Source organism: Zea mays, chromosome 6, assembly GCF_902167145.1.
Source record: "Zea mays cultivar B73 chromosome 6, Zm-B73-REFERENCE-NAM-5.0, whole genome shotgun sequence".
Classification (NCBI taxonomy): Eukaryota; Viridiplantae; Streptophyta; class Magnoliopsida; order Poales; family Poaceae; genus Zea; species Zea mays.
The window spans coordinates 39,414,628-39,439,428 of NC_050101.1; the positions used below are offsets into that span (position 1 = coordinate 39,414,628).

Here is a 24,801-nt window from a genome sequence, read left to right on the forward strand (position 1 = left end):
TCAATACAGACAAACAATGTATAGGCAAAATTATCATCACACCAAACATAAGAATAAACTGCATAATAATAATCTACGCGAAGCTACGAGATCGTGGGAACAAGAACCACTAAATTTGGAGCTACGATTATTAAGTTATGGTTTTCCGAAGATCCATGCGGTTAAGTATATAATAGATTAAGTGCAACATTTTAACCTATATCTCATGACAAAACAAAGTTACCAGATGATAATAAATATTATTGTGAGACTAATGCAACTGGAATCGATCAAAACAGAGTTAAAACAAAGGAGATATGATTTTCCGAAGTTTAGGGAATTATTTTTATCCTAAAATCATTTTCTTCATCAATTTTATCTATTCTATTTAATTTCTGTGCCGCTGCCACAATTCCAGCGAAGCCCAGGGGGTTGCAAGCAAGTTTTCAGGACCTAGTTGTGATGGTTCTTGACTGAGGCAGGAGCGCGGGTTGATTTCGAAATAAAGCAGGGTCTCTTAAGGAAAAAGGCTATGGTGGATGGGTATCGTTGATTCAGAGCCGTTGGATCCCCAACCGAGCGCCCGGATTAGATGCACGCGGATATGAACCGGTATCCAACCACAGCGCTCAGATCCGAAATCAAGGGCATGGATTTTAAATCGCTCAGACTCCTTGAAATCCATGCGATCTACCATCTATGGCTCAAATCTTATCAGGCGAAGGGGTATGTCTTGCTTTAACCCTGGCCGTACACCCAGGATCCAATGGTTCAGATTTCTCCCCCCCCAATTGGTACGCAAGGGATCAAATCTTGGTCACGTGGGTTGAATCACACGGCACAAACTTGTCTTCTCTGGAGACGGCGGTGCCGCCCTGTCTCGCGCTGAAGGGCACACCGGCGATGAGCAACCCACGAACTGAGGCCCAAGCACTAATTCTACCGGTGCCACGCGACGAGGAGTACGAGGTGAACTCAGACGAGGACTACTTATCGAGGTTTTGGCTGCAACTTTCCTTTCCCACAGGGACATGCGATCCATGGCGGCTCCCAATTCCGATGAGAAATTGCGGCGGGTTCAGAGGTCGTTCCAATCTCACGCCACCATGCCGAGCATCCAAATGGGCCGGTGATTCACCTAGCCCCGCCATGCACGCATATCCGTTGGTGGCTCACGCTCGCTCAGAAGCATGTCAGCAACGATGGCGTGACAGATAAGGGTGGGCAAGGGGGCTTGGCGAGCGCCGAGCGCCATGGCAGAGGAGGTGAGGGGGCCCAAGCTGAGGAGGACAACGACGTTGGGCAGAGGAGTAGGAGCAGGGCTTCCCCCACGCAGGAGCACCCGCGGCGGCAATCCTATTCCCCACGGCGCCCTCCCCGCATGCTTGGCGCGGCGCAGGACAACCCAGGGCTACGGCGGCCGAGAATTTATAGAAGCCGGGGGGAACAAATCCATGCGGGCGAGGCGAGGGGATCGGCGAACGAACTCTTGGAATCGCGGCGAGCTACACGCACGATCCGTGGTGAGGGGTTCGGTGTTCAGTTGGGGAAGGAGCTACTGACAGCGGTGGCATACCGGTCAGCGGTACAAAAAGCTGTGGCGCGCACGCGTGGTTGAAGTGAGGGGCTGACGAGTGGGACCCACTCGTCGGTGTCACCGCGTGTGGAGGGCTGGCGCGAGAAAGCTAATGAGGAGCTGGCCGGTAGGTGTTGGGCTGAGAGATTAGGAATTCGGCCTAGCAGGAGGAAAAATTGTTTTCCTTTTTTTTTCTTTTATTCATTTATATTTCTCATTTTTAATTTTCAAATTCACTCTCAAATTTGGTTTTGGATCTCAAACTCAATTAAATGCACAATCATAAGAACCAGCATGATATGCTATTATATTTGTATATATATATTTACTATTCTATTTTGCAAGTATTTCTAGCTATGTATTTTTTTTCACATATGTGATACACAAATAATCCTGAATGTGTGATCAAAGCTAGGAAGTTTAGAAGAACAAAAATATTCATTATATATATATACTTATATTTTGTGAAGAGTAAGGTTCATTATAAACATTACCTTAGGTTGGATATATTCCTTTACAAGTATTTTATCTATATAGTTTATTCAACAAGTACCTCTAGTCTTACGATGATTCTTTTCTCCCATCTTTTCTTAGAAAACATTTTTATTTAGTTCCTGAGATGAATTTTCTCTAGATCCCAAAAATAGGGTTTTAGGGTGTTACAGTGGCTACATAGACGCGAGGGCTGTTGTTGGGAGTAAGTCAATATATATGCTATATCTGACATTATTCATGCTAAAACGTGATATTTTTTACGCTCAAATCTGGGTTATGCCCACATATTGTCTCGCATGCAAATTTTCTGCATGCACATTAATTTTTGGATCTGCTATAAATTTTGGACCTGCCATAATTTTCGGATCTAAAACCGTACCTGCCATAAAATTAAAAAACTACATACACATCTGGTGGCTGATAATTGTACCATCCATAAAAACATGACCCTACATGCGAGGAGACGGAAATATGATTTTATGATATGTCTGATACTATTTCATGCTCAAACGTGATGATTTGTACGCTAAAAGCCTAGCATCCCGTCTACAACTGCCATAAAAATAGATCCCTAAATCATGACCAATAATAAATAGTCTAGATGTTTGTTCTAATCCAAGTAACCTAATAGGCTAATCATAAAAAGACAACACACCATAACAGATAAACCAAAGTATGAGATCAAATCAGATAATGCATAGTAGGGGTGGCAACAAGGAATTCCTTGTCGAGGAATAGCTCCCCATCCCCATCCCCGCGACGAATTTTTTTTCACGCGGGGATCCCCACGAACGCTTGCAGGAACATTTCATCCCTATCCCTGTTCCCCGCGGGGATAAATCCCCATTTAAATTATAATTAGGACATATGTTCTTTGTTATTAATGTAAAACATTATTACTAACACACATTGTCCGATGTAAGAAATCATTATATATACATCAAAATGAACACATTTGTACAATTAGTGGTCTCTTGACAAGGTAATTATTTATTTTTATCGTTAACTACGCGAAAAAACCATCACGTACAAGTTTAACTGTCACACCCGGCTTTAAGGAACAAAGCCAGGTGCATCTCATACATGCGCCAAAAAGACAACATATATAATAACAGAGTGTATAGAGATAAATGTCATAAAACATCAGAGTATTTATTACATAGAGGAAGACTTATTACAAAATAAAAGAATAAACATGAAACGAACTAAGGATCGTTGGCGCCAATGTCAACTGAGAAACGCCACCTAGATCAGATCAAACTCCTTGCCTTGTGGCTCCTTCTGGACCACCTGCTCTTCTCCTGTGTGGGGGGGGTGTGAGACAGCAAGGGTGAGCTCACACATGATCATCGCTCAACAAGTTGTGGGAATAATGTGACATGAACTCACCAAAGGTGGGAGCTCATGGAGTGTAAGGCTTATCAAAGAGAATGGTTAAAGCTGAGCATTGCTTTTAAGTAGTTGGTCAAAATTTTATTAGCAGTTACTAAGTGTAAGTAAATACCAAACCTTAAATAAAGTAATAGAACAAAATTAATAATAAACCCATGCATATGCAAATGACAAAATTGAATTTAAGTTCCATAATTTAATCATCAGAGAGTCCTGAGCTGCTCATGACCGTGAGCTCGGCTAGTATACCAGTTTTACACTCTGCAGAGGTTGTACCCTTTACCCACAAGTCATGCTACCCATCTGCCAAGGGGTCGCGAATCCCGTACACCTCTACCTAGGAAGCGCGGCAGGGCAACACTACGAGGCCTTTACAAAGTTCCACTAGCTTCCGAAAACCCGCTACAGTTTATAGGAAGATCCAATGCAGGGTTCTTGTCTGACCGCCATCGCAGCAAAATCAACCAAGGACCTCCCTACACTGACCACTCCCCTACTGCCCTTGCCCCTTTCGGGTAAGGTAGTCTTCCACTAGCTTTCCTAATTAGTCAGCCAAGGGCGTCCCATTGAACCCTTGTGGTGGCACGTGTTTCTCAAGTTAAGCTCTATGTTCCAATTAACATTAATGATCTTAACATGAACATAAATAGAATAACAAAAGAATTGAAACATAGATATGATAAATGATTATCCCAAAACCATGTAAACCAATAGCAAACTACCCAAGTGATTCAGGGGTAAACAGTGGTCAAGGGCACAAAAGTATATGATATTAAAGAATATTATTGGGTAAAAAGTGGTCAAGGGCACAACTTGCCTTCAATGAGCTCCTGCTCAGCTACTTCAACCTGCTGCTCACCAGGATCCTCGGTCACAGGCTCTTCTACTCGCCACAATACAAACAAGCACAGTGCATATAGAGAAATTAACATTACACCAAACATATAAACAAAATACACAATAATAATCTACACATTAAAATAAAATTCTAGGAACAGGAATCATAATTTTTGGAGTTATAGATTTTAAGTTATGGATTTTCAAATGTTTTATGTGTTTAAAATAGGATTAAATGAGATATTAATTTCCTTACTGTTTTCATGACAAAACATAGACTCTATGTGATATATAATAATATTACAAAATTTTTGAAACTGGAATGGAGTAATTTGGAGTTCATATGCATTTTCTATGGAATAAACAAGTTCTAGGGTTTATTTTCATATTAAAAATCCAATTTCTAATTCATTTAATCCATTTAATTCAGTGCTGGACTGGGCCTCAAATTTAGAGAAACCCAGGGGGCTCGTGGTAAGAATCTGCAGACACAGAGCACAACCCCAGAGGATGGCGGGTTGAATCGCTAAAAGGTGAGGGGCTCTTTTACAATTTCGGCTAGGCGAAAGGGTACGGTGCGATCTGAACCGTTGGATCGCAAGCCGAGCGCCCAGATTAGATTGACAAGTCAATGAACCGGTATAATCCGCCATACGTTGGATTGAAGATCTACGGTCAGTATTACCCGGACGCGCGCTCTAATCCAAGCCGCTAGATCTCGATCAAACGCTCCTCTGCTCTTCCACCCAATCGGTATGCTATGCTCTAATCTGTACCGTCGTCCACGGATCCGACGGTCACGGACCCGTCGTCCTCCTTCGTGCCCAGGTAGCGGCGGCGCGCTCGCGCCCCGCGGCGGAGCATGGCCGAAGACACCCGGCCCGATTATCCTGTACCTCGCGCGCCTAACCCAGCGATCCTACGCAATGCCGGGGCCGAAGCAAACCTACGGAGGAAAGACTCACCAAGAATTGTAAAGCTGAATATTGTGACCGCAGCGCACGACGGAAGTCATCCCCGGCGAGCAATTGACCGACACCATGGTTCTCCACCGAGCCCGAATACTCCGCGCCCAAAGTCCGCATGATCTAGCGAATCCCCCTGACCCATCAGCACTAGTGTGACGGCCACAAGGGCGTGAATCGGTCGCGGCGGCGACGAGTGGCCAGAGAGGGGCGCGTGGCAGCAGTGATTCCGGCAAACAGGCCTGGCGCGAGCGAGGACGAGGAGGTCGCGAGTGTAGGAAGGAGCACGGCGCAGCTTTTATCTACGAAGTCACGGACTCCCGAGTCAACCGGCGGGCTTCACGCGCGCGGCGTAACGGAAGGTCGTCCGCGAGGTGCGCAAGCTACGGAGGTGACGTGTCTGACTGTGAGGGCCCGCATGACAGAGAGCGCGGAAGTGTACCAGCGACTGCAGCCGATGCCCGAGTCAAGCGAAGAAGAACGAGGAGGCTGACGGGATGGGTCCGGTTGTCGGCGCCGCGGTGATGGAGTTGGGGCCGCGCGATTCAGTGAATGACAACACAGGCCCACTGGTCGGTGACTGAAACTGAGTGCGCGCGGGATGGGATGGTTGGGCTGCGCGGAGGTGTTTTTCCTGGTGGGCCGAATTCATGTAAGTTGGCCCGCGAGATGGAGTTCTCCTTTATCCTTTTTCTGGTTTATCTTTTCCTTTACGCCCCGTTTGGATCATTAGAATTGAATTCCATTCTGATAATAGTAATTTATGCATATATCAATTAAGCTAATTTGGTTTTATGCAAAATATATTTGTATACTATTATTAGCAAGATGTCGGAGATATTTATATGCTACATTTTTACTATAGGGGAGTGAGACGAAGAGTGTCATGTAAGTTATAGATTAGAAACCAATTCTAGTAATGCATAAAATCATTTCCCACCCTCCACCCCATGAATTTGAGATAGGCTTATATCTGAACTTTAGAAAGTGGTGGAATGTCAAATTCCAAACTAAATAAGTTACTTTATTAAGTGAATTCCAATTCCTTTAAAATGAAGGGATCCAAACGCCCCGTTACTTTCATTTTCTAGAATTCAAATTTGAATTAAACTTTAACTGTGAATTTATATTCATCTTAATTGTACAAGTTGAACTCAATTAGGGAAGTTGAACTAATTTATCTATATTTATTTTCTTTATCTTTGTTTAGTATTCTTTCTTTACTTCTCAAATTCTTGAATTCCCTTTAGATCTTAAATTCCTATTTGGGAATTTAATATATTCCTTTTCACATTATTTTATGCCGCCACAAAATGCACAAAATAAAATCCAGCATGATGCATGATTTAATTGAGTGTCTTTTGTTAACTATTTATTTTTTTAAATTTGATTTTCACATGAAATGACGAATATAGGTGACACACATATATGCAAAGGAATACAATTTCTCTTTTTATACCCTTATTACAAAGTGGGTATTACAAGTCCTACCCCCCTTAAAGATAATCTCGTCCTCGAGATTTAGGAAGATCTAGGGAAAAGATGGGGAAAATCTATAAGAAGCTCTTCTTCTCTTTCCCAAGTTGCTTCATCTTCACCGTGGTGACTCCATTGCACTTTGCACATCTTTATCACCTTATTTCTTGTAACTCGAGTCAATGTATCCAAAATCTTGATCGGGTACTCCGTGCAAGTCAAGTCACCCTGAACACTAAGCTCTTCCGTTGGTAACTGTTCCTCAGGGACACGGAGACACTTCTTGAGCTGAGACACGTGGAACACGTTATGCACATCCGATAGAGTAGTAGGTAGCGCGAGTTGGTATGCCATCTCCCCAACTCGTCTAAAGATCAAGAATGGTCCAATATAGCGAGGGGACAATTTGCCCTTAACTTTGAATCTCCTCATTCCACGAAGTGGTGACACCTTAAGGTACACATAATCTCCTTCTTCAAATTCCAGTGGTCTTCTTCTATTATCTGCGTAGCTCTTTTGTCTGGTTTGAGCTACCCGCAAATTCTCTCGAATTATACGGACTTGTTCTTCTGCCTCTTGAATCAATTCAGATACCAAGAACTGTCTTCCTCCAGTCAGATCCAATGTAGAGGAATCCTGCATTTCCTGCCATATAGAGTCTCAAACAGTGACATCTTTAGACTGGCCTGGTAACTATTATTATATGAGAACTCAGCATAAGGTAGACTCTTGTGCCAACTACTACCATGTTGAAGGGCACAAGCTCTCAACATGTCCTCCAATACTTGGTTAGTCCTTTTAGTCTGTCCATCAGTCTGAGGATGGTAGGTTGTGCTAAAATTCAACTTCGTATCCATATTCTCATGAAAACTTTTCCAAAATCTGGAGGTATATTGTGATCCTGTATCCAAAATGATCTTCTTCGGTACACTGTGTAGAGACACAATCCGAGCCATATATAACTCTGCCAGTTGAGAACCTTTATAAGTAATCTTGACAGGAATGAAGTGAGCTACTTTAGTCAATCTATCCACAATCACCCATATAACATCATATCCTTTATGGGTGCGAGGCAATCCAGTAATAAAATCCATACCAATTTCTTCCCACTTCCACTCAGGTATCTTCAGTGGGTATAATAGTCCAGCTGGTCTCTGGTGTTCAGCCTTAACTCTTTGACATACATCGCACATAGCCACATGTGCAGCCACATCTCTTTTCAATCCATACCACCAATATTTCCGCTTCAAATCCTGATACATCTTAGTACTACCAGGATGAATAGAATAGTCCGAGTCATGGGCCTCCTTTAAAATAGTCTCTCGAAGGCTTTCAATATCAGGAACACACATCCTGTCCTTGAACCATACGGTGCCCTGCTCATCTTCGGTAAATTCCGGAACTCGACCTTCAGTAATCAGATCCTTAATCTCTTTTATTTTAGCATCACCAATTTGTCCTTTGCAGATCTCTTGCTCCAAAGTAGGTTCCACATCAATAGTAACTCCTTCAGTATGAGCAACTATCCCCAGGTTAAGTCTCCTGAAATCCTCAACAATCTCATCGGGTAGCTGGGCAACAACAGCCGAATGAACATGCTCCTTTCGACTCAAGGCATCTACAACCAAATTTGTCTTGCCCGGGTGATAGTGAATCTCCAAATCATAATCCTTAATAAGCTCCAACCAACGACATTGCCTAAGGTTGAGATCCTTCTGAGTGAATGTATACTTCAAACTCTTATGATCCGTATACTTGACACTTGGTTCCCATAATATAATGTCTCCAAATCTTAAGCGCATGCACAACGGCAGTCAGCTCTAAGTCATGAGTGGGGTAGTTCAATTCATGTTTCCGCAACTGACGAGATGCATAGGCGATCACATGACCTTCTTGCATAAGCACACATCCCAATCCTTGGCCACCTGCATCACAATAAATGTCAAATCCCTTCTGTAGATCTGGCATAACCAATACTGGTGGTGACATCAACCTCTTCTTCAATTGATCAAAGCTTTCTTGGCACTTCTCATCCCACTTAAATTCTCTTCCTTTCTCCAAAAGCGATGTCATAGGCTTGGCAATCTTAGAGAATCCTTCAATAAATCTTCGATAATATCCTGCAAGCCCCAAGAAACTTCGAATCTCAGTAACTATAGTGGGTACTCTCCACTCCATTATCTCCTTAACCTTAGCAGGATCCACCGATATTCCTCCATGATATGTTCAAGGACTGGCATCTCGTCAATCCAGAACTCGCACTTGCTAAACTTGGCGTAGAGTTGATTATCTCGTAGCTTCTGTTGCACCAATCTCAGATGTTCCTCATGATCACTATCACTCTTGGAATAAATAAGAATATCGTCGATGAATACCACGACAAATCTATCCAAATACTCCATAAATACCTTGTTCATCAAATTCATAAAGTAAGTTGGTGCATTGGTTAATCCAAATGACATAACAGTGAACTCATATAATCCATATCGAGTCGAGAATGCCGTCTTAGGAATATCCGATGGTCTAATCCTCATCTGATGGTAACCCGATCGGAGATCAATCTTCGAGAATACCCTTGCACCTCTCGTCTGATCAAATAAATCCTCAATACGGGGTAACAGATACTTGTTCTTCATAGTGACATTGTTAAGAGATCTATAATCCACACACATCCTTTGTGATCCATCCTTCTTCTGTACAAACAGAACCGACACTCCCCAAGGTGAGGAACTCGAACGAATGTACCCAGCCTCTTGTAATTCCATTAATTGCTTCTTTAGTCCCTTTAACTCTTCTGGGAAGACATCCGAAAAATCTCTAACCACACGGATGTTGACACCAACAAACTTCCCATCTACTAAGAATGCCGCTAGTCTGGTGGCGATAGTTACTGCAATTCCAACTTCAAATCTTTCTCCTTTGGAACTGGTGAGTTCTATGGTTCCTTTAGCACGGTGTATATACTGCCTTTGCCTTTCTTAACCTTGACATACCAAGGATCACGTCTATACTGCTCTCTTCTAACATTATAGGGGTAGCCCATCTGGGTTAGAAACACAGGGTAAGAAAGGAAGAATTGTAGACAAGGCGAGTAATTATGAGGAATGTTACTTTGGGGAATTTATTAGCTAAGTGTGTCACCTACTAAATCTAATTCATTACCTTATGGTGGTACATGCTAAGATGCCCGTCTATACTATTTCAATCAATCAAAGAAGCAAATCAGGCATTGATCATCAGAACAACCAACCAACATTTTTAATAGAGAAAATAATTTTAATTTTTGTCTTAGGTCTCCTATCTCTTAAAAAGGTCATAAATGTAGGATTCCAAGGTGTGAAATCCATCTTGTCTTAGAGCAGAAAAGATAAGAGTAATCAGAGTATGATAGCAAAACGTGAGATAGGATCAAGACAAGATGAGTATAGAAAGAATCAGAGTAAGATAAGTAGGTAAGGGTTTGTCCATTTCTATCTAGGTTTCGTCCTACAGTCAACATTTCCTCTCATACCACTTCTATCACACCCGGCTTTAAGGAACAAAGCCAGGTGCATCTCATACATGCGCCAAAAAGACAACATATATAATAACAGAGTGTATAGAGATAAATGTCATAAAACATCAGAGTATTTATTACATAGCGGAAGACTTATTACAAAATAAAAGAATAAACATGAAACGAACTAAGGATCGTTGGCGCCAATGTCAACTGAGAAACGCAACCTAGATCAGATCAAACTCCTCGCCTTGTGGCTCCTCCTGAACCACCTGCTCTTCTCCTGTGTGGGGGGGGGGGGGTGTGAGATAGCAAGGGTGAGCTCACACATGATCATCGCTCAACAAGTTGTGGCGAATAATGTGACATGAACTCACCAAAGGTGAGAGCTCATGGAGTGTAAGGCTTATCAAAGAGAATGGTTAAAGCTGAGCATTGCTTTTAAGTAGTTGGTCAAAATCCCTTCTGTAGATCTAGCATAACCAATACAGGTGGTGACATCAACCTCTTCTTCAATTGATCAAAGCTTTCTTGGCACTTCTCATCCCACTTAAATTCTCTTCCTTTCTCCAAAAGCGATGTCATAGGCTTGGCAATCTTAGAGAATCCTTCAATAAATCTTCGATAATATCCTGCAAGCCCCAAGAAACTCCGAATCTCAGTAACTATAGTGGGTACTCTCCACTCCATTATCTCCTTAACCTTAGCAGGATACACCGATATTCCTCCATGATATGTTCAAGGACTGGCATCTCGTCAATCCAGAACTCGCACTTGCTAAACTTGGCGTAGAGTTGATTATCTCGTAGCTTCTGTTGCACCAATCTCAGATGTTCCTCATGATCACTATCACTCTTGGAATAAATAAGAATATCGTCGATGAATACCACGACAAATCTGTCCAAATACTCCATAAATACCTTGTTCATCAAATTCATAAAGTAAGTTGGTGCATTGGTTAATCCAAATGACATAACAATGAACTCATATAATCCATATCGAGTCGAGAATGCCGTCTTAGGAATATCCGATGGTCTAATCCTCATCTGATGGTAACCCGATCGGAGATCAATCTTCGAGAATACCCTTGCACCTCTCGTCTGATCAAATAAATCCTCAATACGGGGTAATAGATACTTGTTCTTCATAGTGACATTGTTAAGGGATCTATAATCCACACACATCCTTTGTGATCCATCCTTCTTCTGTACAAACAGAACCGACACTCCCCAAGGTGAGGAACTCGAACGAATGTACCCAGCCTCTTGTAATTCCATTAATTGCTTCTTTAGTCCCTTTAACTCTTCTGGGAAGACATCCGAAAAATCTCTAACCACACGGATGTTGACACCAACAAACTTCCCATCTACTAAGAATGCCGCTAGTCTGGTGGCGATAGTTACTGCAATTCCAACTTCAAATCTTTCTCCTTTGGAACTGGTGAGTTCTATGGTTCCTTTAGCACGGTGTATATACTGCCTTTGCCTTTCTTAACCTTGACATACCAAGGATCACGTCTATACTGCTCTCTTCTAACATTATAGGGGTAGCCCATCTGGGTTAGAAACACAGGGTAAGAAAGGAAGAATTGTAGACAAGGCGAGTAATTATGAGGAATGTTACTTTGGGGAATTTATTAGCTAAGTGTGTCACCTACTAAATCTAATTCATTACCTTATGGTGGTACATGCTAAGATGCCCGTCTATACTATTTCAATCAATCAAAGAAGCAAATCAGGCATTGATCATCAGAACAACCAACCAACATTTTTAATAGAGAAAATAATTTTAATTTTTGTCTTAGGTCTCCTATCTCTTAAAAAGGTCATAAATGTAGGATTCCAAGGTGTGAAATCCATCTTGTCTTAGAGCAGAAAAGATAAGAGTAATCAGAGTATGATAGCAAAATGTGAGATAGGATCAAGACAAGATGAGTATAGAAAGAATCAGAGTAAGATAAGTAGGTAAGGGTTTGTCCATTTCTATCTAGGTTTCGTCCTACAGTCAACATTTCCTCTCATACCACTTCTATCACACCCGGCTTTAAGGAACAAAGCCAGGTGCATCTCATACATGCGCCAAAAAGACAACATATATAATAACAGAGTGTATAGAGATAAATGTCATAAAACATCAGAGTATTTATTACATAGCGGAAGACTTATTACAAAATAAAAGAATAAACATGAAACGAACTAAGGATCGTTGGCGCCAATGTCAACTGAGAAACACAACCTAGATCAGATCAAACTCCTCGCCTTGTGGCTCCTCCTGAACCACCTGCTCTTCTCCTGTGTGGGGGGGGTGTGAGATAGCAAGGGTGAGCTCACACATGATCATCGCTCAACAAGTTGTGGCGAATAATGTGACATGAACTCACCAAAGGTGAGAGCTCATGGAGTGTAAGGCTTATCAAAGAGAATGGTTAAAGCTGAGCATTGCTTTTAAGTAGTTGGTCAAAATCCCTTCTGTAGATCTAGCATAACCAATACCGGTGGTGACATCAACCTCTTCTTCAATTGATCAAAGCTTTCTTGGCACTTCTCATCCCACTTAAATTCTCTTCCTTTCTCCAAAAGCGATGTCATAGGCTTGGCAATCTTAGAGAATCCTTCAATAAATCTTCGATAATATCCTGCAAGCCCCAAGAAACTCCGAATCTCAGTAACTATAGTGGGTACTCTCCACTCCATTATCTCCTTAACCTTAGCAGGATACACCGATATTCCTCCATGATATGTTCAAGGACTGGCATCTCGTCAATCCAGAACTCGCACTTGCTAAACTTGGCGTAGAGTTGATTATCTCGTAGCTTCTGTTGCACCAATCTCAGATGTTCCTCATGATCACTATCACTCTTGGAATAAATAAGAATATCGTCGATGAATACCACGACAAATCTGTCCAAATACTCCATAAATACCTTGTTCATCAAATTCATAAAGTAAGTTGGTGCATTGGTTAATCCAAATGACATAACAGTGAACTCATATAATCCATATCGAGTCGAGAATGCCGTCTTAGGAATATCCGATGGTCTAATCCTCATCTGATGGTAACCCGATCGGAGATCAATCTTCGAGAATACCCTTGCACCTCTCGTCTGATCAAATAAATCCTCAATACGGGGTAATAGATACTTGTTCTTCATAGTGACATTGTTAAGGGATCTATAATCCACACACATCCTTTGTGATCCATCCTTCTTCTGTACAAACAGAACCGACACTCCCCAAGGTGAGGAACTCGAACGAATGTACCCAGCCTCTTGTAATTCCATTAATTGCTTATTTAGTCCCTTTAACTCTTCTGGGAAGACATCCGAAAAATCTCTAACCACACGGATGTTGACACCAACAAACTTCCCATCTACTAAGAATGCCGCTAGTCTGGTGGCGATAGTTACTGCAATTCCAACTTCAAATCTTTCTCCTTTGGAACTGGTGAGTTCTATGGTTCCTTTAGCACGGTGTATATACTGTCTTTGCCTTTCTTAACCTTGACATACCAAGGATCACGTCTATACTGCTCTCTTCTAACATTATAGGGGTATCCCATCTGGGTTAGAAACACATGGTTAGAAAGGAAGAATTGTAGACAAGGCGAGTAATTATGAGGAATGTTACTTTGGGGAATTTATTAGCTAAGTGTGTCACCTACTAAATCTAATTCATTACCTTATGGTGGTACAAGCTAAGATGCCCGTCTATACTATTTCAATCAATCAAAGAAGCAAATCAGGCATTGATCATCAGAACAACCAACCAACATTTTTAATAGAGAAAATAATTTTAATTTTTGTCTTAGGTCTCCTATCTCTTAAAAAGGTCATAAATGTAGGATTCCAAGGTGTGAAATCCATCTTGTCTTAGAGAAGAAAAGATAAGAGTAATCAGAGTATGATAGCAAAACGTGAGATAGGATCAAGACAAGATGAGTATAGAAAGAATCAGAGTAAGATAAGTAGGTAAGGGTTTGTCCATTTCTATCTAGGTTTCGTCCTACAGTCAACATTTCCTCTCATACCACTTCTATCACACCCGGCTTTAAGGAACAAAGCCAGGTGCATCTCATACATGCGCCAAAAAGACAACATATATAATAACAGAGTGTATAGAGATAAATGTCATAAAACATCAGAGTATTTATTACATAGCGGAAGACTTATTACAAAATAAAAGAATAAACATGAAACGAACTAAGGATCGTTGGCGCCAATGTCAACTGAGAAACGCCACCTAGATCAGATCAAACTCCTCGCCTTGTGGCTCCTCCTGAACCACCTGCTCTTCTCCTGTGTGTGTGGGGGGGTGTGAGATAGCAAGGGTGAGCTCACACATGATCATCGCTCAACAAGTTGTGGGGAATAATGTGACATGAACTCACCAAAGGTGGGAGCTCATGGAGTGTAAGGCTTATCAAAGAGAATGGTTAAAGCTGAGCATTGCTTTTAAGTAGTTGGTCAAAATTTTATTAGCAGTTACTAAGTGTAAGTAAATACCAAACCTTAAATAAAGTAATAGAACAAAATTAATAATAAACCCATGCATATGCAAATGACAAAATTGAATTTAAGTTCCATAATTTAATCATCAGAGAGTCCTGAGCTGCTCATGACCGTGAGCTCGGCTAGTATACCAGTTTTACACTCTGCAGAGGTTGTACCCTTTACCCACAAGTCATGCTACCCATCTGCCAAGGGGTCGCGAATCCCGTACACCTCTACCTAGGAAGCGCGACAGGGCAACACTATGAGGCCTTTACAAAGTTCCACTAGCTTCCGAGAACCCGCTATAGTTTATAGGAAGCTCCAATGCAGGGTTCTTGTCTGACCGCCATCGTAGCAAAATCAACCAAGGACCTCCCTACACTGACCACTCCCCTACTGCCCTTGCCCCTTTCGGGTAAGGTAGTCTTCCACTAGCTTTCCTAATTAGTCAGCCAAGGGCGTCCCATTGAACCCTTGTGGTGGCACGTGTTTCTCAAGTTAGGCTCTATGTTCCAATTAACATTAATGATCTTAACATGAACATAAATAGAATAACAAAAGAATTGGAACATAGATATGATAAATGATTATCCCAAAACCATGTAAAGCAATAGCAAACTACCCAAGTGATTCAGGGGTAAACAAGGTAATGAGATAAACAATCTAGGGTAACCTATTGGGTCCCATCAAAATTAACCTATGCATGAATAAATGATATTAAAGAATATTATTGGGTAAAAAGTGGTCAAGGACACAACTTGCCTTCAATGAGCTCCTCCTCAGCTACTTCAACCTGCTGCTCACCAGGATCCTCGGTCACGGGCTCTTCTACTCGCCACAATACAAACAAGCACAGTGCATATAGAGAAATTAACATTACACCAAACATATAAACAAAATACACAGTAATAATCTACACATTAAAATAAAATTCTAGGAACAGGAATCATAATTTTTGGAGTTATGGATTTTAAGTTATGGATTTTCAAATGTTTTATGTGTTTAAAATAGGATTAAATGAGATATTAATTTCCTTACTGTTTTCATGACAAAACAGAGATTCTATGTGATATATAATAATATTACAAAATTTTTGAAACTGGAATGGAGTAATTTGGAGTTCATATGCATTTTCTATGGAATAAACAAGTTCTAGGGTTTATTTTCATATTAAAAAACCAATTTCTAATTCATTTAATCCATTTAATTCAGTGCTGGACTGGGCCTCAAATTTAGAGAAACCCAGGGGGCTCGTGGTAAGAATCTGCAGACACAGAGCACAACCCCAGAGGATGGCGTGTTGAATCGCTAAAAGGTGAGGGGTTCTTTTACAATTTCGGCTAGGCGAAAGGGTACGGTGCGATCTGAACCGTTGGATCGCAAGCCGAGCGCCCAGATTAGATTGACAAGTCAATGAACCGGTATAATCCGCCATACGTTGGATTGAAGATCTACGGTCAGTATTACCCGGACGCGCGCTCTAATCCAAGCCGCTAGATCTCGATCAAACGCTCCTCTGCTCTTCCACCCAATCGGTATGCTATGCTCTAATCTGTACCGTCGTCCACGGATCCGACGGTCACGGACCCATCGTCCTCCTTCATGCCCAGGTAGCGGCGGCGCACTCGCGCCCCGCGGCGGAGCATGGCCGAAGACACCCGGCCCGATTATCCTGTACCTCGCGCGCCTAACCCAGCGATCCTACGCAATGCCGGGGCCGAAGCAAACCAACGGAGGGAAGACTCACCGAGAATTGTGAAGCTGAATCTTGTGACCGCAGTGCACGACGGAAGTCATCCCCGGCGAGCAATTGACCGACACCATGGTTCTCCACCGAGCCCAAATACTACGCGCCCAAAGTCCACATGATCTAGCGAATCCCCCTGACCCATCAGCACTAGTGTGACGGCCACAAGGGCGTGAATCGGTCGCGGCGGCGGCGAGTGGCCAGAGAGGGGCGCGTGGCAGCAGTGATTCCGGCGAACAGGCCTGGCGCGAGCCAGGACGAGGAGGTCGCGAGTGTAGGAAGGAGCACGGCGCAACTTTTATCTACGAAGTCACGGACTCCCGAGTCAACCGGCGGGCTTCACGCGCGCGGCGTAACGGAAGGTCGTCCGCGAGGTGCGCAAGCTACGGAGGTGACGAGTCTGACTGTGAGGGCCTGCATGACAGAGAGCGCGGAAGTGTACCAGCGACTGCAGCCGATGCCCGAGTCAAGCGAAGAAGAACGGGGAGGCTGACGGGATGGGTCCGGTTGTCGGCGCCGCGGTGATGGAGTTGGGGCCGCGCGACTCAGTGAATGACAGCACAGGCCCACTGGTCGGTGACTGAAACTGAGTGCGCGCGGGATGGGATGGTTGGGCTGCACGGAGGTGTTTTTCCTGGTGGGCCGAATTCATGTAAGTTGGCCCGCGAGATGGAGTTCTCCTTTATCCTTTTTCTGGTTTATCTTTTCCTTTACTTTCATTTTCTAGAATTCAAATTTGAATTAAACTTTAACTGTGAATTTATATTCATCTTAATTGTACAAGTTGAACTCAATTAGGGAAGTTTAACTAATTTATCTATATTTATTTTCTTTATCTTTGTTTAGTATTCTTTCTTCTCTTTCTCAAATTCTTGAATTCCCTTTAGATCTTAAATTCCTATTTGGGAATTTAATATATTCCTTTTCACATTATTTTATGCTGCCACAAAATGCACAAAATAAAATCCAGCATGATGCATGATTTAATTGAGTGTCTTTTGTTAACTATTTATTTTTTTAAATGTGATTTTCACATGAAATGACGAATATAGGTGACACATATATGCAAAGGAATACAATTTCTCTTTTTATACCCTTATTACAAAGTGGGGTATTACATTAACGGGTCCCCGTGGAAACGGGGATGGTGAATGCTTCTCCGTCCCCATTGGGGAATGGATTTTCCCCGTTTATCTCCCTGCGGGGGAAGTTTATTCCCCATCCCTTAATAGAGGAATTCCTCACAGAGATTCAAGGATCGAGTACCCATTGCCATCTCTACTGATGAGATGGTAGCTAGACAATGCGTGTGGAAGCAGTAGAGTCAATAACGTCGAAGCAGCAAGGTTATCCCTAAGCATGGTCCACGACGTTGAAGCAGAATGGTCGACGACGTAGCTGGCAAGATCAGGGACGTCGAAGCAGCAGAGTTGACAACGTCGAAACATCAGGATCGATGACGTCGGCGACAAGGTGATGAGAAGAACGCGAGCAGTCGTGTGAAGACACTTCTCAGAAACCTTATTTGCCCTCACGTCGGCGACAAGGTGATGAGAAGAACGCGAGCAGTCGTGTGAAGACACTTCCCAGAAACCTTATTTGCCCTCTCCCGGTGCAGGATATCCAAGGTGTCAGGTTCTAGAGACATGCTCTCCCTGTCGTAGATGTACGTCGGAGCTCGGGATGAAGAAGGCCACAACGACGGCTAAGGGTGGACCTAAGACAAAATGGGATTGAAGGCATATTTGTAGGGCGAACACCAAAGTACCATAGCATAGCATAGACATCTAAGTTAAACTGAGCAGGATATCTTATGATGAAAATTTAAGCTCTACTATTTACAATATATAAATGAGCGAGGAAACTATACCCGCTCTACCTATGTCCGCCTCTGGCAACGAGGCAACAGTAAGCAGAGACAAAACCTAACTCGGTTGAAATGAGATGGTATGTGACAAGATGGTATGTGACAAAGGCTGGTAGACACTTTATATAGATCCACGTTCACGAAGCGATAAGCTCACGATCAAGAAGCGATAAGCTCACGATCCGATTAGGTTGCGATCTGATCGTCGGATTCAGCTTTTATGATTTTTCAGGAATTAAATGAATTTCTTAATTAGACCATGCCAATAAATCCAACAATATCGATGACTACATATGACCTTTATTTGACATTGACATAGGAGTACGATGACCGATCGAGATTATATTAATAATAAAGGGTGCGAAAGATAATTGATCGAGCAGGCAATTGCTAGTAGGTAGCCTGCTCTGTTCAGATCAAATCAAAGTCGGCGCAGGTAAACACCAAGCGCAGCGACGAGCCTGCTGGTCGCGCGTCCATAGAACCCCACGATGCTGCTGCCGACCGGCGCGGTGATGCAGAAACGCGTCCCGTTCTCGACGCCCCATGGCCCCCATGTCCTGCTGCTGGTGAGAATTCTGAACGAGGTCAGCGTGGTGGCTCCTTCAAATGTGCCGTACGTTCCTGAGACCTCCCTGACATCCTCGGCGTCGCCAAGATCGATCTGCGCGCATATGCATGTGCATGCATGCATGAGGAAGCTATATACATGCTTCATGAATCAATGTAGGTAGGTAGGGGCTAGAGCTTGCTGCTCACCGTTCGAAGGTTGCCGCCAAGTCCACCCCATCGCCCAGCGGCGCGCCTCTGGCCACCTCTGTCAGTATACGTGAACTCGATGGAGTCGACGGCGGCACTGGCACGAACGGTGAGGCTGTGCAGGCGCTGCGGTGGCTCCGTCGTCGTGATGTCCTGCGCCGACCCTCCTTCGCCACCCCATAACCCAATCTTGGTGACAGAGATGGTGGAGTCCTACATACATGCAGCTGATTATACTACTGATGAGGATTCTACTGTCTGTTTCTCTCTCTCGGACATATATACAGTACAGCACGTGCCTGCTTGTTTGGTTGCTGTGATGAGCCAAACACCGGGCAGAAAACCTGCATGCTGAGCTCGTCAGTGTTCCCGGCGCCGTCCCTATCGGCAAGGTACCTTCTTTTGACGACACCTCTCGCCATAGCAAACTCTCCGGTCCCGCCGTAGATTGCCCATTCATCGGATCCATCCGTCACCACTCCTTCGGTAAGGAGCGTGGAGCCCTTTAGCCTGCTGATCGATGACGATGGACGATCAATGGCAGATGCATGCATATATCTATCTGCTATATATGAACCACAAGCTAGCATCTATCTAGCTATCTGTCTAAACGAAGAAGAACCTGCCAGCCTCGAAGGCGACGGTGAAGAACTGGTTGGAGTTCCCGAACGTGGTTGTGACGCCCTGCACGCGAGCCACCAGGACGGCGTCGGAGCCACGGCCATCGTAGACGGGGAAGTCACTCACGTACCTCATGTCGCCTGTCTGATCACTAGAGCCTCTTCTTCCCTCCACAGTCACCATCTCCCTGCTGTCTGGACCCGTCCGTCGGATGTACAGGTTGCGGAAGGCGAGTCTGCTGAAGTTCGCTGATACAGGTGCGGCGATGGGGGGCACTACGATACTCGGAGCAGGGTTCTCCATTACCTGCAACGATCGAGCAACGAACAATGCAAGCTTCTTGTTTGTGTACGTAGCTCAGCTCTCTGCTGTATATTTATCGAGTATGCATGATCAGCATGCATGCATGCATGAGCATGACGGGCTCTCGGCCAGGACGGTGCTACTTGTCGTGTTCGTCTCCTGTACGTACGCTTGGCGAACGCCTGTCATTGTCGTGCTTGTCTGATGTCCAGGTTGGCCAACACCTGTCGTCGCCCGCGGCGACGCGTGGATGGGTACGTGGCTGCACACCAGGCCGCTAGAGAGACCTTGATCATCACCTGCCTCCTCTTGAAGGACCAAATGTACGCATGCATGTATAATTTAAGCTGTGTTAGGTTGATGATCCCCATTTGATCGAAGCAATCTAGAATCAATCTAGAATCCAGTATTTGTTCCGGAACCTTCAGTGTAGTATCAAAATCCGGTAACGATGGAGTCACTGGTGTGTGTTCTGTTACCAAAACCATGGGTTAGTTTAAGCTGTGAAACATGGAACACTCGATGGACTGCACTACCATGTGGCAAAGCCAATTCATATGCAACTGCGTTGATTTGTTTGATTATTTCAAAGGGTTCAAATGCCAACTTCTGACTCACGCTACTGGAATTCGGTTCTTTGCTGAGTGCCAAATATTTTATCGAGTGCTTTTTCGGACACTCGGCAAAGAAGTTCTTTACCAAGTGCTAAGCAAAAAAACACTCAGCAAAGAAGCTATTTGCCAAATATTTTATTTTTGACACTCGGCAAAGAGATTCTTTGCCGAGTGTTTTTTTAACACTCGGCAAAGAGTTTCTTTGCCGAGTGCTTTTTTTCAACACTAGGCAAAGACAATTAAAAATCACATTTTAAAGCAGTAAATTAATTTAAATGAAAAGATTTTGGACTACAAATTTGTATAACTCATCATGATGTACAATTTATATTTTGACCATTTCATTATATGACAAAATAAAAGTAAATTTGTTCATAAAACCTATATCTTTCTCGTAGTTTATGAAAAACTACGAGAGAGATGTATAAGATCTGCGCATATTGTTAGAACCATCATGTGAGATAAACAAATTATCAAAAAACCAATATAAACTTTAAAGAACTTGAGAAGCTATAGAGTTTTGTAGTTGACAACTTTTTCATTTGAAGTAATCTTGTCAACGAAAACTATGTCTGAACTTTAAAAATTTAAAATTTCAATTTTGCGAACGACCTCGAAAGAAAAAACCACCAACATGAAAGTTGTAGGTATTGAAAAGTCATGAAACTTTGTAGTTGACAATATTTTGGTTTGAAATCATATTTTCATGCAAAACTATGTTTGAATTTTTCAAACTACCTCGGATGGAAAAACCACCAAAATAAAAGTTGTAGGTCTTCAAATGTAATGAAACTTTGTAATTGATAACTTTTTATTTGAAATCATCTTATCATTGAAAAATTCGTGTGAAGTTTTTAAATTTGAAATTCAAATTTGTAAACGGCCTCAGATGTAGAAACTATCAAAATAGAACATGTAGATCTTCAAAAGTTATGCAACTTTATAGTTGGTCACATTTTCAAATGAATTAATTTAGTGCCTCAAATAATCAAATTACTCTCGGTTTGTTATAGTACATGAGTAATGAAAACGTAATATAGACATAATTATGTAGTAGTGTAGTGGTAGAGGAGGGTATCCACTTTAGTAAGCATTTCTGTAAACAGAGTCTTTGATTCTTGAGTAGCCTTATCTTGACTCTCTCAAGCCAGCATATCCTTGAGAGTCTTTTTCTTTTGTCGGGTAAGACTTGCGAAAGTACACTCCGTACTCAGTGTTTTCGAACCCATGTTGTTGTAGGTGAGGAAACAGCGGAGTTTTGATGTTTCTATTCAAAGGTGGCACCAAAAGAGGAGCCAAAGCAGTGATCGTGGGTGTGGGAGGATGCTTGCCTCCCAGTTTGAAAAACACTAAACTTTTGTGCGGGAGGGTGTTTTGCCTCCCTGGTTTGTAATAATACTTTATGCACTCTTATCACCCGGTATTGTAATAATACTCTCTCTATATATTTTATGAATGTAAATTAAGTATTGTAATCTGCTTCCGCTTATTCTTTTCTTCGATGTGATGTTAATATTTGCGTGATGGGTGAAACGCTCTTGGGCGATGTAATGAGGATACAGAGTACCAAACTTGTCGAGTGATTACGTGCACCTACATGGTTGTCTGAGGTCCTTAGGACAAGGACATCTGTAGGTGGGCCTAATACCTTGGGAGGTTCCGTCACAGCACTGACTGGCGACGCCGCCGTGTCGGTGCGTCGTGGGGGGGGGGGGGTACTGCGCCTGGACCGTCTGTATCGGAATGAACGACCCAGATTAGATAGAGGATACCGGTTTGGGTGGGTACAACAAGCGTCGTCCAATCCGGATCGCTTGGATGAGAATCGATGTTAGGATACTTTGAATCTGGCACGTTAATGATTGATTGATGGCTAACCTTGTGTACCGCTTCGCTGGGGCCGCGATCTAACGTGGGCCGTCGGATCCGATCGAATGGATGTGATCATTCGATACCGCTTCGGCCGCCCACTTTACATAAGAGCCCCTCTGTTTATAGGGAATCAACCCGCCGTCCTCTTTCAGTAGAAATAATTTACACCCGAGCCCTAGAATTTGAAGTTGAACCCCTGTACTCTCTGGATTTGATGCCCACGGTCCAAAAGTCATTTAAATGCACAACTAACTAGAGAAAACTGACTTTTAGTATAAAAACAAATTTAAGGAGTTTAGAAAATTCATAACTTGACCATTTTAACTCCTTTTTGATCCATTCCAGTTGCATTAATTTTGTATTAATATTGTTTAGCACTTGGTAACTCTGTTTAATCATGAAACGTGGATTAAAATTATTCACTTAGTTTATTCTATATCAATCACGTAGAAACTTTGGAAAATCATAACTAGTTATCTGTAACTACGAATTTAGTGATTCTCAAACCTACGATCTCGTTACGATGCGTAGAATTTTATCATGCATTCTGTTCTGATGTTTGATGTGATGTTAATTTTGTTAGAAATATGCCCTAGAGATAATCATAGAGATGAGCATATTTCTTTGTATCCATGATATATATATTGCTTAATTGAATATCCATGGAAGGCACCTTGTATTGATTAGCAATTATGTGAATTGTTTGTGAGATTCTTTACTTATATGGTTATTCTAAATGATGTCCCTAGTCAGAGTCGATGACTAGCACATGTATTAGTTGATGACTACATTTCACAAGTCATGAACATGGAGATGTTAAACTAATAATGTGGGCGCATGTATGACATGAGGCTGGACCGACCCAACGTGAGATATTGTAATATAGTTCTCTTCTTGCAACATGAATACTGTATCCTTAGACCTGAGATTGTCGCATGTTCTCAAGATGTGAATTGACTTACTTAGGGACTATCAAACGCTATCTCGTAACTGGGTAGTTATAAAGGTAGTTTTGGGTTTGTCAGGAAGCATGCTGTGAGGCATGGTCAGTCAAGATGGAATTTGTCCCTCTCTTGTGAGAGAGATATCTCTGGGCCCCTCGAGTGATTGGATCAAGAAATGCATGGCCGTGCTAGGGTTAAGAGTTAACCATTGAAAGGATTCCAATTCACAGTATCGAGAAAGAGAGGTCAGCTTAGAGCCAGACCAAATATCGTGAGACAAAGGGAACAGCATGTACGTAATGTCGCAATGGTTCGTCTGATATGATCTTTACGTACACATAGGAGTTGACATGTCTTGCTAGAGGCCGCTGTCAATTATTGGGCCAAGTAAGAGTACTCGGGCTATGTCTATTTGTACGTGAACCTATAGGGTCACACACTTAAGGGGAAGGAAGCCTAATTCGGATTAGATCCAAAATTAGACTGGGCTTTAGGGTTAATGATGGGCCTCGGCGTCAGAAGCCCACCATAACGCCTATATAATGAGGGGCGGGGGCGCGGTTAAGGATAACCTAATTCGCCACCAGCGAACTGACAGCCGCCGCCCACCTCTCGCCCTCGCCAAGCCGCCGTCGCGAACCTAGCAGTTCGGTACGCGGCGCTTCCTCCCTGTACGTGTGGATACCTCGGAGGTGCTACATCTGGAGCACTTGGACGAACCGCGCGAGGACTTGAAGGACGCCGGCGACTGCACGGCACTGCTCGACGCGTTCGTCTACATCGAGACGGCTTCCGCTGCTCTGCGCGTCTAGTGGTAATTCCATGACCTATAACCGCAGTAGTTCTTGGTATTATGGGGATGAAAATTTTTGTTTTGCGCTAGCGTAGCCTCCCCGTAATCCTACAGTGGTATCAGAGCAGGTTCTGCGTAAGTTTTAGGTCTGGATCTAGGTTCATGTGATGGATCTACTTGATGCACGGTTTGATTAGATCAATTGGTAATAAAGGGTTGAAGTAGATTACATCGGATATGACTGGAGAGATCAGTTCGTCCTTCTCTGTTGTATGCGCGACTTGCCCCTACCGGCTGGAATCACCATCGGGGCTAACTGCGTACACAACCAGCAGATTGACGCAACAGATCGACGTCATGAGTGTAATCTTCTTCGGGTCGAAAGTCTCGGATTTTGGTTGATTTGATCAACCGCATGAGATTTCCAGTGGAATTTCCATACATACGATGCGTGGAATCCTGTGAGTGGCGAACATATAGAAACGTGTTTGTCTAACCTGTTTTTGCAGGACATGTGATCGGTATGGCTATTATGTGTATGTGATGCATGTTAATAAATTATTCATGACCTGCGTG

General features: G+C 43.0%; 1 protein-coding gene across 3 annotated transcripts; it reads right to left on the minus strand.

The window, feature by feature from the left end:
- Positions 1-18,543: 18,543 nt before the first annotated feature.
- LOC100280618 (uncharacterized) lies at positions 18,544-20,127 on the minus strand. 3 transcript variants are annotated; one of them, NM_001371671.1, is made up of 4 exons: positions 19,701-20,032; positions 19,378-19,588; positions 19,079-19,291; positions 18,544-18,983 (listed from the first exon to the last, which is right to left on the minus strand). In NM_001371671.1, exons 1-4 carry the CDS (start codon positions 20,000-20,002, stop codon positions 18,741-18,743), a joined length of 969 nt encoding a protein of 322 aa, NP_001358600.1. In that variant the 5' UTR covers positions 20,003-20,032; the 3' UTR covers positions 18,544-18,740. The 3 variants fall into 3 exon arrangements, with proteins under 3 accessions (NP_001358600.1, XP_008647775.1, XP_008647776.1); XM_008649553.4 differs by having other exon boundaries at positions 18,572-18,983; positions 19,378-19,591; positions 19,701-20,127; XM_008649554.4 differs by having other exon boundaries at positions 18,572-18,983; positions 19,830-20,112.
- Positions 20,128-24,801: the final 4,674 nt, after the last annotated feature.